Below are 16,526 nucleotides of genomic sequence, written 5' to 3'. Positions count from 1 at the left end.
TTCTAGTTCGTTTTGGCTAAGGCTAAATACAAGTCTAAATTGTTCAATCTGTGGGTTATAAAGTAATAAATGAAAGCTACTTGTTAAGAGATAAACATGATATAGCCGCTATTTTTGTACAATATCCCCTGGTAAAATGTCAGTGTGACTATGCTTTTGACTACTGGGGGAAAGGAACAATGGTCACTGTCACGTCAGGTAAGAAAAATATTCACCTACTAAATCAAAATCTAATTTAAGTAGCCTACGATAAATGTGTGCGCAGTTATTTTGTCGGGGAAAAAAAGTGTTTTTTTACATTAAAGCAACACTTCAATGTCGAGATTTTCTTGTTATGCGATTAGACAATTAAAGTCAGGACATAGTCTAAAGTAGGCTAATTTAGAAACGCAAATATTCAGATTATGAATAATTAAATTCGAAATAATTGTATTTGTGCATTCAAATAAAACAAGGAATTGGCTACAGGTCGTTCAACAGACTCTGAGCGTTGTATTTTTATACTGCACTGTAACATTAAAAAGATATTGTGTAACTGGGCTTTCGACTACTGGGGAAGCGGCACCAAAGTCACCATAACAAACAGTAAGATTTTATGATTAATTGCAAGGACATTTGTATAGTAAAAAAGACCAAATTTCACGTGTGTTTTATTATTTATTTATTTTTATTATATCTTTAACAGAGTTTTCTATTGCAAACTGTCTTAATTTAGCTGTTGTCCATTTCATTAGATTTAAAAGACTACATCATTTTATAATATTGTTCATGTTAAAAACGAACAAAAATACAACAGTAGTTATTCTTAAACGACTCCTTTCGTTGTACATTATTCTCTCATGTGTTGCCTTAAACTGCTCAATAGACGCTGAAAACAGCCGGAGCATAAATATAAGACTAAAAATCCTAACTAAACTGTAACGTCTCGTTTTAACTTTATGCACTGAAATCCACTAATATAATGTGTTATATTTTAAGTTGTTGATTGCATCCCGATATTATTAAATCATATTAATATAATAATAGTAATAATAATAATAATAATAATAATAATAAACTGGCGTAGCTTACTGATTTAGAAAGGTAGCCTTTATCTGTCAGTGCATGAAGAGGACAATTGGAGATATAAAAGAATGTTTTTTGTTTAACAACCGCTATTCAAGAAATTATTTCTAGCACAATAAAAATAAAATAATAAAATAAAAAACCCCGGAACTTTTAGAAGTGCGAGGGGTGTTTATTTGCAGTATTTTGGGGGCTATTTTTTAATGATACATTTTTCGTTTTTTTCATATGATTTCATAGTTCAAAGTTACAAACTGCTATACAATGCTTTTATTTAAAATTCTCAAATGGTTGGATTTTTTTATTAATTTTTTTTTTTAATTTACATTTCATAAGTTACAAGAACTGTTTAATTTGAAACAAAATGAAAAGTCATTATGCAGTCATTATCCAGTAGCCTAATAAATTATTATTCGTTTAGATAATCCTTTATGTATTAGCCTATGGGCCTATGTCTGATAATAAATATGACTGTACATATATGCTATATGACATACAGCATCTACACTGTTAAAAATAAAGGTTCTTAAATTACATTGATGTTCCATGAATAACCTTTAACGTCCATGGATCCTTTCCATTGCACAAAAGGTTCTTTAGATTGGCTATTAAAAAGTTCTTCACACTAAGAAAAAAAAAAAAAAAGTTTAAGAACTGTTCACTAAGGTTCTTTGAGGAACCCAAAATAGTTATTCAAGGCTATTGCTGTGAAAACTCCCCTTTGGAACCTTTATTTTTAAGAGTTTAAGAAAAAAAAAGTTTCCACTAATTTTCCGAAATTCCTAAATTTTATGTTTTACGCGACCGACTAAGACTGACCAACAGCTAACCAAGGGGTAGCCTAATCAGTCTTACTTTTTTCTATTCAAATTAGACCAATTTACTTGTTAAAGTAACTTACTTAAAAAAAAAAAAAGTTATGATCAGTCTTAAAGAAGAAGAAAAGATGACTTGCAAGGTAGTCTAAGCAGTTTATCAACATGGCCACAGGACTCTGATGTAAAGTGAAGATAGCGGTGTAATCTCAATCAGTTTTTTTAATTTATTTTTAATTCATTCATTCATTCATTCATTCATTCATTGGTTCATTCTTCTTTTGACATGGCCTAATAGTGTTGCATAATCTACTATGTTGTAGTTTATTGTCTGAGAAAGATGTAATGTCTCTACAGCTCAACCATCTCCGCCGAAGTCAATCTTCGCCCTGTCTCAGTGTTCTGCTGATTCTGATGGGTTCCTCACCGTCGGCTGCTTGGCCAGAGGTTTCTCACCTGCGGACTCACTCACTTTCAAGTGGAAGGATACCAAGAACGACCTGAATACTTTCGTGCAGTATCCAGCGTTCGGGAGTGACGGAGACTACACCCAAATCAGCCATATGCGTGTGAAGAAAAGCGACTGGAATCCTCAAAACCCTTACACATGTGAAGCTTCAAATTCGAAAGGCACTAAAAAAGCTGAAGTAGCTCCACCAGGTAAGTCACATCTCTGAAATGTCTAACATTTTACATGTTACATTTTAGCTACTTCATGTGTCTCTTTGTTATTGCTGTTGGGTTCAGTGTTTTGTATATTGCTGGATATTTTTTATTCGTGGAGGCTCATGTTTGAATAGACATTTTAGCACACTCTTATAGTTTTGTCAAATCATTGATTGAATTTTTTTGAACACCAATGAACCTGCTTTTATATTTTTGTGCATGTCAAGCAGTTGTCCTTTATCAAAGTCTAATGACAGTAAATGTTTTACACTAGCTGAGAACAGCAAAGCTATAGATCTAAAAAACATTAGAACAGAAAAGTACATAATATGCTTAGTCCTTTAGAAATACTTTTCTCTGACCTCATGCCAGGGAAAACAATGGCATATGAGATTTCTTCTTGTTTTATAAACAAAAGATAAAGGAAAAAAATAAATAATAATAAGTTAAATATAAATATAGGCTACAACTCAAGAGCATCTCTGTGCTTTGCCTAATAAAGCATGTTGCACTATTTTCTTGCTTTTCATGTCCTCTCTGCTTTCTCCTGTATGTTGCCAGCTCCACCGCCAGATCAGCCTGCAACTGTCGTCTTAACAGTACCTACAAAAAAGGAGTTAGAGAATGGGACAGCAACCTTCTTGTGTTTAGCCCGGCAGTTTTCGCCTAAAGCATACTCGTTTAAGTGGTTTCAGGATGATGAGGTGAAAAATGCGATAGACACCCATGACACAAGTGAGAAGAATGCCTCAGTAACCTTGTATAGTGCCACAAGCATTTTTCAAATCAGCGCCGACACATGGACGAACACAGACGTCAAAGTTAAGTGCGAGTTCGACCACAAGACGGGAAAGGAAGTCAGAGAGGCCCAATATACAGGTATGTTTTCTCTTGAGGACTGTGAATGTTTCTTTATTCGTAAGATGTTTACTTCTCTCTAACCTGTTGCATGTCTGATTTTTGTGCATAGCTTCTGTGCAAGAGTGCAGCGATATTGCTGTTGATATAGTTCCCCCCTCCCTTGAAGACATGCTGAAAAATAGACGAGGAGAGCTGAAGTGCATAGCTTCTGGAGAAAATCAAGGATTCAGAAAAATAGAGATTAAAGCAAATGATTTTATCATCGCTGAGGCATCAGAGGAAGATGTCAAGAACAGAATAAAAGTGGAACTTAAAGCCCATATAGGCTATGAAGAATGGAGCAATGGCACAATATTTACGTGCACAGTTGAACACTCAGCCCTATCACAGCCCAAGGAGGAGAAGTTCACCAGAGAAAAAGGTATGTTTTTTTCTTTTTGTAAAATGTTACACAGTTCTTGGTTCCACAAGGTCTCTTGATATATAAAGTCTTCATTACAATTGACAATGAAGTTTATCAAAAAATAATAACAAGAAGAAAATGAGTGACTCAGTATTCTGGTCTTAATTGTGATCTTGTCTTACTAGGTAAAGAACGCAAGAGACCCTCTGTTTACCTGTTAGCACCCCCAGAGTACAAAGAGGGGGAAACGGTGACCCTGACATGTTATGTGAAGGATTTCTACCCCAAAGAGGTGTTTGTGTCTTGGCTTGTTGATGATGAACCTGCGAATGGGTACAAGCACGTAACTAGCCAGCCAATGCAGAATGATAAATACTTCTCGGTCTACAGTCAGATCACAGTGGATTCTTCCGAATGGAAGAGTGGTACAGTCTACAGTTGTGTAGTGTACCATGAAACCATTGATGAAAAAATGCGCGTACTGACAAGATCTATTGATGATAAAACTGATAAGCCAGGTGTAATTAATCTAAGCATGAATACCCCTGCATGCTGCAAGGAATAGATCGTTATGCATGTGATGTCTTCCTGTGATGCTTGTTGAGTGTCTATCTTGTTCATCTTGTGTTTCTTTTTGTTTTTGAGTTGCATGTCCATAATTGTAAGTGTGTTCGTCTTTAATGTTTGTGGCTTCTTGCTTTGTGAGAGATTTTCATGCATATCACATTTAGTAAAAGACTAATAAAAAAAGAAACTAAGCATATTTCCTGTGCACTTAATTTATGTTTTCATGCCAGTTTTACATGTGTCTGTCCCTGTGTATATGTTAGCATATAAAGTCACAAAGACATCATACCATAACATCACTCCAAATAAATTGAAATTTATAAAATGAAAACATTAAACAGTTCAAATAATAATACATCGAAGTGAGGCATTTTGAGAGTATGCTACTTTAAAATATATATACTTAAAAAATTTTAAATAATTTTATTCAGAAGACAAAGTACCATTAGCAGGCACATGAAACTCTAAATAATGAGAGTAAATGCTTATTGGTCGGTGTGTGTATATTGTATGTCATTTGAACTGTTTGATATTATGATCACTCAGACACATAATGCTCTCCTTTTTTATATAGTTCAGGGCATAGAGAATGATAATTCTTAGTCTCATCGGTTCATCTACAGCATGCCAAGACACATTCACAACTTCTTTGCCGTTTTGATTGATACATTCATGGTCACCTTTCTTTAAATATTTGATTCAATTATGTAGTAAGCAGGTTAAGATAAATAAATAAAAATCATCAAATTTCAGAAAAAAATATGATTCATTAAAGGTTCTTTGTCCCTCACAAGATTCTAATTGGTTTAATTTGACTGCATATTCCTGCCTTTAGTCCACCTGTCTAATTTTAAATAAGGATGGACAGGTGAATTGATTAAAATCTTCAAAATCCTGCCTTTAGTCCACCTGTCTATTAATTTTTGATAAGGATGGAGAGGCAAATTGTTTAAAATCATCACAGACACAAGGAATATGCCAGACTCTTATACTCAGCTTGTGTTGGACAGTATCTTAATGTGAATGTGTTCTTGTTGGTTTCTGCAGCGTGGATCGTGTGGATAGAGCATCCCCTGTTTGAACCCATTGATACAGATGACAGCGGCAATTCAAACACTGCTGTAACCTTTGTTTTCCTTTTCCTCATCACCTTGTTCTACAGCATAGGAGCTACTTTTGTTAAGGTATACACTTTTTCTAGCTAATTTTCAATTGAGGATAAACATGAGACAAGAATTTATAGGAGCATTTGAGTTGGTTATCATCTGGAGAAAGATGATGCAAAAAAAAATTGGCTTTGTATTTTTATTGACATTTATTTTATTGATATATGCATGTTAAACATAAATTGTTTTCATTGCTGTAATTGGTGTCAAATTTTACTTTCAGGTGAAATGAAAGATCCCTTTAAGGACATGATGCAAGGCCTTTCAGAAGAACAGCTTTAAGACTATGACAGTTATTCTTTTTTTCTTTTTTTTTCTTTTTTTGTAAATATGTGATTGTGCAGTTTGTTTGTTTTTAGATTTTACTTTAATAAAAGACAGAAACAATTTGACTTCTCTTGTATTTTTTTGTTGTTGTTGACATCTCAAGGAAAAACACTGATTTGCATGATAAACTAATGTTGCTCTAAAAATGTTTATATACCCTGCCACTAGGTTTTGAATTATTTTCTTCATTTTTGAATATAATAAACTGCACACACATTTCTTGAATCCAATCCTTAATTTTCTCCAAATCTGCAAGACTTTGTTCATTGGGTGACTGAAGCACGGCATCTTTGTGTGAATATTTGTAAGTGTGAATATTTCATGCTGCAAAGTATATTAAGACATAAATTGCATAACAGGAGAGTAATTTTATGTAAATGGAAAGGTGTCTTTCCTGTGCAGATGTGCTAAACCCTGTCTCAAAGATGCAGATGGGTTTCAGTTCTGCTTTTGTTTGCTATTTCAGCTTGACTGTTACTTAACGCTTCCATCTGCTATTCGCTATGTTTTCTGAAGCATGTTTTTTCATTTCCTTTTCTGTCCATCTTTTTTTTTCTATTCCAGTATCTGCAACTTTAAAAACTCTCATGATGTAAATAACCACCCACTGAAGCATGAACAGGGCGTATCATTATTTTGTCTATTTTAATTTATTGAAAAAGACAAGTATTCGTATGACTGATTAAGATTTTCATAAACTTTGTACCTCTTATATGTTCTGTTTAAACCACATTGCAAGTTAATCGATTCTTTCTTTGTTTCAATAGTAAAACGTGTCACTCCTCCCGCTATTGCTCTGCTGAGTAGAGAGGAAGGTGATAACATTGTGTTGCAGTGCCAGTTGAAGGATTATTACCCAGAGAAACTTACTGTAGAATGGCTTAGAGGAGATCAGCCTGTCAGGGATTCTGAAAATACAACGTTGCAGACCACTGATAAAGTGAAGAAAACCTTTACTTACATAAGTCAAATATCTATCGGTGCTCCATATGAAGACAACAAGTACACTTGTAAAGCCAGCCATAACTCTAAAGAGTTCAAGCTAGAATATAACATGTGCATGGGTAAGTTGAAAAAAAAATAATAATAAAGATGAATCATATATGACAGTATAATTAGTATATAAGCATCATCATTCTATGAATCTAACTTTATTAATTTCACATTTACAGCAAAGTCTGTGTTCAAACCTTCAGTCCAAGTAAAGAGAGCCCATCTCAGAGACATTTTGAAGAAGAACAATGTCACAATTTCTTGTATTGTTGAAGCGCCACACACCACTGAAGTGTTATGGTTGGCAGACGGCACCAGTGAAAATGGCACCAGGGCTTCTAAAGACCTTCTCAATACAATTGTGAGCAACTTGACTTTGTCGAGAGACGAGTGGTTGAAACTGAAGACCATTGTTTGTACTGCTAAACATCCATGTTTCCCAGAAGAGAGGGAAACAATTCAAATTGGTAAGTTGTTTATTTTGCACTGATCAAGTGTGACAATTTAGGTTCTGAAAACCACATATTGTGTATTAAAATGTACGTTTGATCTTCAGATGATATGAAGAACGATCCTGTAGTGATGATCAGGAGGAAATCAGCTCAGTCAGGCACTGCTTTGCTGGAGTGTGTTGTAAAAGATCTCCCCTCTGGTGAGGTCTGCATCAACTTCCAGGCCAACAATGCTGATATCTCAGATTTCACTTGTGTGGACTGGACCCCTTCTGAAAACATTTGGTCCCTGACCACACATTTTACAATCCCTAGTAAGCACCAGAAGAAAGGAAACAGCTTTACCTGCAAAGTTTACAGATCCGTCAAAAGATGGCCATCAGAACCTGCTGGAAACCTTTTTGGTAGGGAACATTTAATCGGCAACTCTTTACAAAAACATTTGCTAAACATTTTGTTAACATTTGACATTTAAAAAAATACATCAATATAGCACTGGTCCGGGTGTGTGTGTGTTCACAACTCACTGCTCCTAATGTGTGTGCACTAACTTGGATGGGTTAAATGCAGAGGACAATTTCCGAGTATGAGTCACCTAGAGTTGGCCTTAACTTCACTTCACTATGTTTTTACACAACGTATTCACCTTTGTTTATTTTAGTTAATAACATGTCCATGATAGTTCACACTGCATAATGTTAACAGGTACAACTTTTGATCTTAAAAAATGTACAAGTAAATGCTGAGACTAGCATAAACTAATATTAGCAAATGCTGTATACTTAGTCTTTATTGTTAGTTCATGTTAACTAATGTAAGCAATTGAAACCTTCTTGTAATGTGTTATCATTAATTATATTGGAGACATTAATTCATGGATTGAAATGAATTTTACTAATATGTGGATGTATTATGTTTTCTTCACTGGACATTTGATAACTTTTGTTCCCCTTAGATGATCCTACCATAGAGCTTGTTGTTGTTCCCAGTGTGGGTCAATCTAGTTCAGAGCCACAAAGGCTGCTGTGTTCTGGAAAAGGATTTGACCTGAAGATCAAGTGGTTTTCAAATTCTAAGGAGAAACCTTACACAGCTTTAGAGGTCTCAATGATGGAAAATGGCCATATGAAAGTGGACAGTGAGATATTGGTGCCACAGCAAGAGTGGGATCAAGGGGTCACTTACACCTGTCAAATTGTCGATGAACACAGTGGGAAAACTGCTAATAAAAGCACCAGTATTTGTGCAGGTAAACACGCCATATGTGACTCTCTCTCTCTCTCTCTCTCTCTCTCTCTCTCTCTCTCTCTCTCTCTCTCTCTCTCTCTCTCTCTCTCTCTCCCCCCCTCTCTCTCTCTCTCTCTCTCTCTCTCAATATGAAGACAAAAAAAAAATTTGTAAAGCCAGCCATAACTCTAAAGAGTTCAAGCTAGAATATAACATGTGCATGGGTAAGTTGAAAAAAAATAATAATAAAGATGAATCATATATGACAGTATAATTAGTATATAAGCATCATCATTCTATGAATCTAACTTTATTAATTTCACATTTACAGCAAAGTCTGTGTTCAAACCTTCAGTCCAAGTAAAGAGAGCCCATCTCAGAGACATTTTGAAGGAGAACGAAGTCACAATTTCTTGTATTGTTGAAGCGCCACACACCACTGAAGTGTTATGGTTGGCAGACGGCACCAGTGTAAAAGGCACCAGGGCTTCCAAAGACCTTCTCAATACAATTGTGAGCAACTTGACTTTGTCGAAAGACGAGTGGTTGAAACTGAAGACCATTGTTTGTACTGCTAAACATCCATGTTTCCCAGAAGAGAGGGAAACAATTCAAATTGGTAAGTTGTTTATTTTGCACTGATCAAGTGTGACAATTTAGGTTCTGAAAACCACATATTGTGTATTAAAATGTACGTTTGATCTTCAGATGATATGAAGAACAATCCTGTAGTGATGATCAGGAGGAAATCAGCTCAGTCAGGCACTGCTTTGCTGGAGTGTGTTGTAAAAGATCTCCCCTCTGGTGAGGTCTGCATCAACTTCCAGGCCAACAATGCTGATATCTCAGATTTCACTTGTGTGGACTGGACCCCTTCTGAAAACATTTGGTCCCTGACCACACATTTTACAATCCCTAGTGAGCACCAGAAGAAAGGAAACAGCTTTACCTGCAAAGTTTACAGATCCGTCAAGAGATGGGCATCAGAACCTGCTGGAAACCTTTTTGGTAGGGAACATTTAATCGGCAACTCTTTACAAAAACATTTGCTAAACATTTTGTTAACATTTGACATTTAAAAAAATACATCAATATAGCACTGGTCCGGGTGTGTGTGTGTTCACAACTCACTGCTCCTAATGTGTGTGCACTAACTTGGATGGGTTAAATGCAGAGGACAATTTCCGAGTATGAGTCACCTAGAGTTGGCCTTAACTTCACTTCACTATGTTTTTACAAAACATATTCACCTTTGTTTATTTTAGTTAATAACATGTCCATGATAGTTCACAGTGCATAATGTTAACATATACAAGTTTTGATCTTAAAAATATATAAGTAAATGTTGAGATTAGCATAAACTAATATTAGCAAATGCTGTATACTAGTCTTTATTGTTAGTTCATGTTAACTAATGTAAGCAGTTGAAACCTTCTTGTAATGTGTTATCATTAATTATATTGGAGACATTAATTCATGGGTTGAAATGAATTTTACTAATATGTGGATGTATTATGTTTTCTTCACTGGACATTTGATAACTTTTGTTCCCCTTAGATGATCCTACCATAGAGCTTGTTGTTGTTCCCAGTGTGGGTCAATCTAGTTCAGAGCCACAAAGGCTGCTGTGTTCTGGAAAAGGATTTGACCTGAAGATCAAGTGGTTTTCAAAATCTAAGGAGAAACCTTACACAGCTTTAGAGGTCTCAATGATGGAAAATGGCCATGTGAAAGTGGACAGTGAGATATTGGTGCCACAGCAAGAGTGGGATCAAGGGGTCACTTACACCTGTCAAATTGTCGATGAACACAGTGGGAAAACTGCTAATAAAAGCACCAGTATTTGTGCAGGTAAACACGCCATATGTGACTCTCTCTCTCTCTCTCTCTCTCTCTCTCAATATGAAGACAAAAAAAACTTGTAAAGCCAGCCATAACTCTAAAGAGTTCAAGCTAGAATATGACATGTGCATGAGTAAGTTGAAAAAAAAGAAGATTATTCATATATGACAGTATAATTAGTATATAAGCATCATCATTCTATGAATCTAACTTTATTAATTTCACATTTACAGCAAAGTCTGTGTTCAAACCTTCAGTCCAAGTAAAGAGAGCCCATCTCAGAGACATTTTGAAGGAGAAAGAAGTCACAATTTCTTGTATTGTTGAAGCGCCACACACCACTGAAGTGTTATGGTTGGCAGACGGCACCAGTGTAAAAGGCACCAGGGCTTCTAAAGACCTTCTCAATACAATTGTGAGCAACTTGACTTTGTCGAGAGACGAGTGGTTGAAACTGAAGACCATTGTTTGTACTGCTAAACATCCATGTTTCCCAGAAGAGAGGGAAACAATTCAAATTGGTAAGTTGTTTATTTTGCACTGATCAAGTGTGACAATTTAGGTTCTGAAAACCACATATTGTGTATTAAAATGTACGTTTGATCTTCAGATGATATGAAGAACAATCCTGTAGTGATGATCAGGAGGAAATCAGCTCAGTCAGGCACTGCTTTGCTGGAGTGTGTTGTAAAAGATCTCCCCTCTGGTGAGGTCTGCATCAACTTCCAGGCCAACAATTCTGATATCTCAGATTTCACTTGTGTGGACTGGACCCCTTCTGAAAACATTTGGTCCCTGACCACACATTTTACAATCCCTAGTGAGCACCAGAAGAAAGGAAACAGCTTTACCTGCAAAGTTTACAGATCCGTCAAAAGCTGGGCATCAGAACCTGCTGGAAACCTTTTTGGTAGGGAACATTTAATCGGCAACTCTTTACAAAAACATTTGCTAAACATTTTGTTAACATTTGACATTTAAAAAAATACATCAATATAGCACTGGTCCGGGTGTGTGTGTGTTCACAACTCACTGCTCCTAATGTGTGTGCACTAACTTGGATGGGTTAAATGCAGAGGACAATTTCCGAGTATGAGTCACCTAGAGTTGGCCTTAACTTCACTTCACTATGTTTTTACACAACGTATTCACCTTTGTTTATTTTAGTTAATAACATGTCCATGATAGTTCACAGTGCATAATGTTAACATATACAAGTTTTGATCTTAAAAATATATAAGTAAATGCTGAGATTAGCATAAACTAATATTAGCAAATGCTGTATACTTAATCTTTATTGTTAGTTCATGTTAACTAATGTAAGCAGTTGAAACCTTCTTGTAATGTGTTATCATTAATTATATTGGAGACATTAATTCATGGGTTGAAATTAATTTGACTAATATGTGGATGTATTATGTTTTCTTCACTGGACATTTGATAACTTTTGTTTCCCTTAGATGATCCTACCATAGAGCTTGTTGTTGTTCCCAGTGTGGGTCAATCTAGTTCAGAGCCACAAAGGCTGCTGTGTTCTGGAAAAGGATTTGACCTGAAGATCAAGTGGTTTTCAAAATCTAAGGAGAAACCTTACACAGCTTTAGAGGTCTCAATGATGGAAAATGGCCATATGAAAGTGGACAGTGAGATATTGGTGCCACAGCAAGAGTGGGATCAAGGGGTCACTTACACCTGTCAAATTGTCGATGAACACAGTGGGAAAACTGCTAATAAAAGCACCAGTATTTGTGCAGGTAAACACGCCATATGTGACTCTCTCTCTCTCTCTCTCTCTCTCTCTCTCTCTCTCTCTCTCTCTCTCTCTCTCTCTCTCTCAATATGAAGACAAAAAAAAACCTTGTAAAGCCAGCCATAACTCTAAAGAGTTCAAGCTAGAATATGACATGTGCATGAGTAAGTTGAAAAAAAAGAAGATTATTCATATATGACAGTATAATTAGTATATAAGCATCATCATTCTATGAATCTAACTTTATTAATTTCACATTTACAGCAAAGTCTGTGTTCAAACCTTCAGTCCAAGTAAAGAGAGCCCATCTCAGAGACATTTTGAAGGAGAAAGAAGTCACAATTTCTTGTATTGTTGAAGCGCCACACACCACTGAAGTGTTATGGTTGGCAGACGGCACCAGTGTAAAAGGCACCAGGGCTTCCAAAGACCTTCTCAATACAATTGTGAGCAACTTGACTTTGTCGAGAGACGAGTGGTTGAAACTGAAGACCATTGTTTGTACTGCTAAACATCCATGTTTCCCAGAAGAGAGGGAAACAATTCAAATTGGTAAGTTGTTTATTTTGCACTGATCAAGTGTGACAATTTAGGTTCTGAAAACCACATATTGTGTATTAAAATGTACGTTTGATCTTCAGATGATATGAAGAACAATCCTGTAGTGATGATCAGGAGGAAATCAGCTCAGTCAGGCACTGCTTTGCTGGAGTGTGTTGTAAAAGATCTCCCCTCTGGTGAGGTCTGCATCAACTTCCAGGCCAACAATTCTGATATCTCAGATTTCATTTGTGTGGACTGGACCCCTTCTGAAAACATTTGGTCCCTGACCACACATTTTACAATCCCTAGTGAGCACCAGAAGAAAGGAAACAGCTTTACCTGCAAAGTTTACAGATCCGTCAAAAGCTGGGCATCAGAACCTGCTGGAAACCTTTTTGGTAGGGAACATTTAATCGGCAACTCTTTACAAAAACATTTGCTAAACATTTTGTTAACATTTGACATTTAAAAAAATACTTCAATATAGCACTGGTCCGGGTGTGTGTGTGTTCACAACTCACTGCTCCTAATGTGTGTGCACTAACTTGGATGGGTTAAATGCAGAGGACAATTTCCGAGTATGAGTCACCTAGAGTTGGCCTTAACTTCACTTCACTATGTTTTTACACAACGTATTCACCTTTGTTTATTTTAGTTAATAACATGTCCATGATAGTTCACAGTGCATAATGTTAACAGGTACAACTTTTGATCTTAAAAAATGTATAAGTAAATGCTGAGATTAGCATAAACTAATATTAGCAAATGCTGTATACTTAGTCTTTATTGTTAGTTCATGTTAACTAATGTAAGCAATTGAAACCTTCTTGTAATGTGTTATCATTAATTATATTGGAAACATTAATTCATGGATTGAAATGAATTTTACTAATATGTGGATGTATTATGTTTTCTTCACTGGACATTTGATAACTTTTGTTCCCCTTAGATGATCCTACCATAGAGCTTGTTGTTGTTCCCAGTGTGGGTCAATCTAGTTCAGAGCCACAAAGGCTGCTGTGTTCTGGAAAAGGATTTGACCTGAAGATCAAGTGGTTTTCAAATTCTAAGGAGAAACCTTACACAGCTTTAGAGGTCTCAATGATGGAAAATGGCCATATGAAAGTGGACAGTGAGATATTGGTGCCACAGCAAGAGTGGGATCAAGGGGTCACTTACACCTGTCAAATTGTCGATGATCACAGTGGGAAAACTGCTAATAAAAGCACCAGTATTTGTGCAGGTAAACACGCCATATGTGACATATGTATCTCTCTCTCTCTCTCTCTCTCTCTCTCATAGTTCAAATAACATTGCAATGAGGTGCATATATCTGTGCACAATCTTATAATTCATGAATGAATGTTGTAGTTTCTTCCTTACCTGTAATATCTTAACAAATACATTTACCGTCCAACAGTGATTTCACCTTCCAGTCAGCAGTCAGCGGTCTACCTGCAAGGTCCTGTAAATCATGTGAGACCTGGCACACCTCTGTATTTGACCTGTTTGATTGTTGGTCAGAATGTCAATTATTTCTCCATCCAATGGAAAGAGAATGGAATCGTTCATAATCCAAATGGCTTTAACCAAACATCTATAGATCATGCCAATGGCACTCAAAGCAAGAAAAGTGTTTTGGAGGTTTCATATAAACAATGGAAAACATATGCTGTCTTTACCTGTGAGGTAAAGCATTTGTGCTCTAATGTCACACAGCAGCAGAACATCTCAAAAAACAAAGGTGAGCACTCACAGTTCTCTGCCTTCTGTTAAAGAGTTTTATCTTTACTAATTGTTGCCAAATGTTCACAGACCCCAAACAACCCATTGTGAGGATCCTCAGACCCTCAGACAGCGATCTCTCTGGACAAAATACTAGCCTTCTTTGCTTCATCACCGGTTTCTTCCCATCTGATATCTCTGTGCAGTGGCAACTAAATGGGAAGCAATTCAATGAGTCTCACTTCACTAACAGTCCTGCGGTTGCTCACACTTCAGGAGGTTTTTCAATGCATAGTGCCCTTATATTGCCTGCATCACAGTTGAGAGAAGGCGTGTACTCTTGCATTGTTTCTCACGAGTCATCCCAAAGTCCATTTATCGCAAATTTGGAGAACTTGTATGGTGGGTGCCATCAGATCTATCTATCTATCTATCTATCTATCTATCTATCTATCTATCTATCTATCTATCTATCTATCTATCTATCTATCTATCTATCTATCTATCTATCTATCTATCTATCTATCTATCTATCTATCTATCTATATAGAAGACAGTAAATATAAGATGGCAAATACAACAGAATATATTTGCAATACATATAGCTCTCTGTATACTCTATTATCTGATCTGTTTCTCTCACTGTTTTTTATTTATTTATTTAGCCTCTTTGATCCACTCTGCTCCATCTGCAAAGCTACTGCAGGGTGCTAGTGAGCTGGTGTGTCTGGCGTATGGTTTCAGCCCTCCTGCTATCAACATCACCTGGCTGCTTGGAATGATTGAAGTGTCTGCCCACAATGACACCAACCCCGCAAAAGGCCCTGATGGCAAATTTAGCATCCGAAGTCACCTGCAGCTCTTGCCTTCAGATTGGGCACCTGGTGAAGTGTACACATGCAGGGTCACTCATGTAACTGGTACCCAGTTGCTTAACATCTCCAAAAAATCAGGTATGCAATATGTCATGCACTGTAACCCAAGTTTATCAAGGAAATAATTGAGTCAATGAACTTAAGAAATGTCATAATTTTCAAATGTGATCTTATTGTTTCCTCGGTTTGCATTTTACAGCATTATTTGAAGAGGCTATATATATGAATGAGAACAAACCCGAATATATTGTGCAGGATACCATTGAAGAGACCTGGAATATGGCCTGTGCCTTTCTCACCCTCTTCCTCCTCTCTCTTCTCTATGGGTGCACAGTGACATTGGTCAAAATGAAGCCTAAATGAACAACATTTGGTGTGTGTGTGTGTGTGTGTGTGTTTTTTCATGGCTTATGGCTTCTTTTGCTTTTAGTTTTTTTTTTTTTTTTAGTTTATTCATTTTCTTTAACTTTTCTTAGCAGTGCAAAAGTGATATGGTACAACTTTTGGCCTTGTGGACATTTAAATATAATTAAATAAATGTTTTAACACTTTTTACTAATTGATTTAATCTGTCTACTAACAATATCTAACATTGTATAAACATATCGCAGGAGATTTCTGTCAAAGTTCCATTGTATCTCAAATTGTGCATTGTGAGAACATTCTGTAACAAAATAACATTTTTGAAATAAAATTGTCAAACTCAATTGTTTTGCTAAGGCTAATTTCACTGCCAGAATTTTAGATTTGACCCTGTTTAAAAAATATTTACACACTATTTGAGTAATTTGACAAATTACAGCTTGAGTGAACATTATGCAAAATAAATAAAAATGGTTTCTTTTCATTTCACTCTTTCTTTGTAATGATTATGTAATAATTCAGATTGGGACAAAAGTTTGGGACAACGGATAAAGTATAAATCAGTGTTAAAGCTTCACAGAACAATAAATAAACAATAAATAAATAAAAATCTGCTTTGTGTTCAATGCACACAGACTCGCACTCACTGCAGTAATTTGGTGATGGGAGAAACGAAGCTTTTCAATGCTTCGAATCACTTGAACCACTTGCTTTGCGAAATGATTCACTGTTTCGAAGCGTTCGAAACGCGGCACTCTGGTGACCCCTAGGCTATTTGCCAGAACGGTGGTGTAAATGCAACACAAACTCATTGCAAACACATGCATAAAACACCTTTTACAAACCCATTGCTAATGTTTTATTGAACGTTAAATCTATGCAAATA

At 36.1% G+C, this 16,526-nt stretch overlaps 1 protein-coding gene across 2 annotated transcripts; it reads left to right on the top strand.

The window, feature by feature from the left end:
• Positions 1 to 37: 37 nt before the first annotated feature.
• LOC311092628 (titin) lies at positions 38 to 16,124 on the top strand. Of its 2 annotated transcripts, XM_084129500.1 has the most exons (19): positions 38 to 198; positions 2,238 to 2,540; positions 6,638 to 6,934; positions 7,043 to 7,330; positions 7,420 to 7,719; positions 8,271 to 8,564; positions 8,874 to 9,161; positions 9,251 to 9,550; positions 10,100 to 10,393; positions 10,618 to 10,905; positions 10,995 to 11,294; positions 11,845 to 12,138; positions 12,399 to 12,686; positions 12,776 to 13,075; positions 13,627 to 13,920; positions 14,098 to 14,421; positions 14,493 to 14,804; positions 15,068 to 15,355; positions 15,477 to 16,124. In XM_084129500.1, the coding sequence occupies exons 1-19, from the start codon at positions 180 to 182 to the stop codon at positions 15,638 to 15,640; spliced, it is 5,235 nt and encodes a 1,744-aa protein (XP_083985626.1). In that variant the 5' UTR covers positions 38 to 179; the 3' UTR covers positions 15,641 to 16,124. The 2 variants fall into 2 exon arrangements, with proteins under 2 accessions (XP_083985626.1, XP_083985627.1); XM_084129501.1 differs by lacking the exons at positions 12,399 to 12,686; positions 12,776 to 13,075; positions 13,627 to 13,920.
• The last annotated feature ends 402 nt before the right edge of the window (positions 16,125 to 16,526 follow it).

The sequence above is a fragment of the Abramis brama genome (assembly GCF_963993115.1).
Source record: "Abramis brama genome assembly, chromosome: 1".
NCBI lineage: Eukaryota > Metazoa > Chordata > Actinopteri > Cypriniformes > Leuciscidae > Abramis > Abramis brama.
Note: the sequence above shows the minus strand (reverse complement) of the source record. Positions and strands in the feature narration are given on the sequence as shown.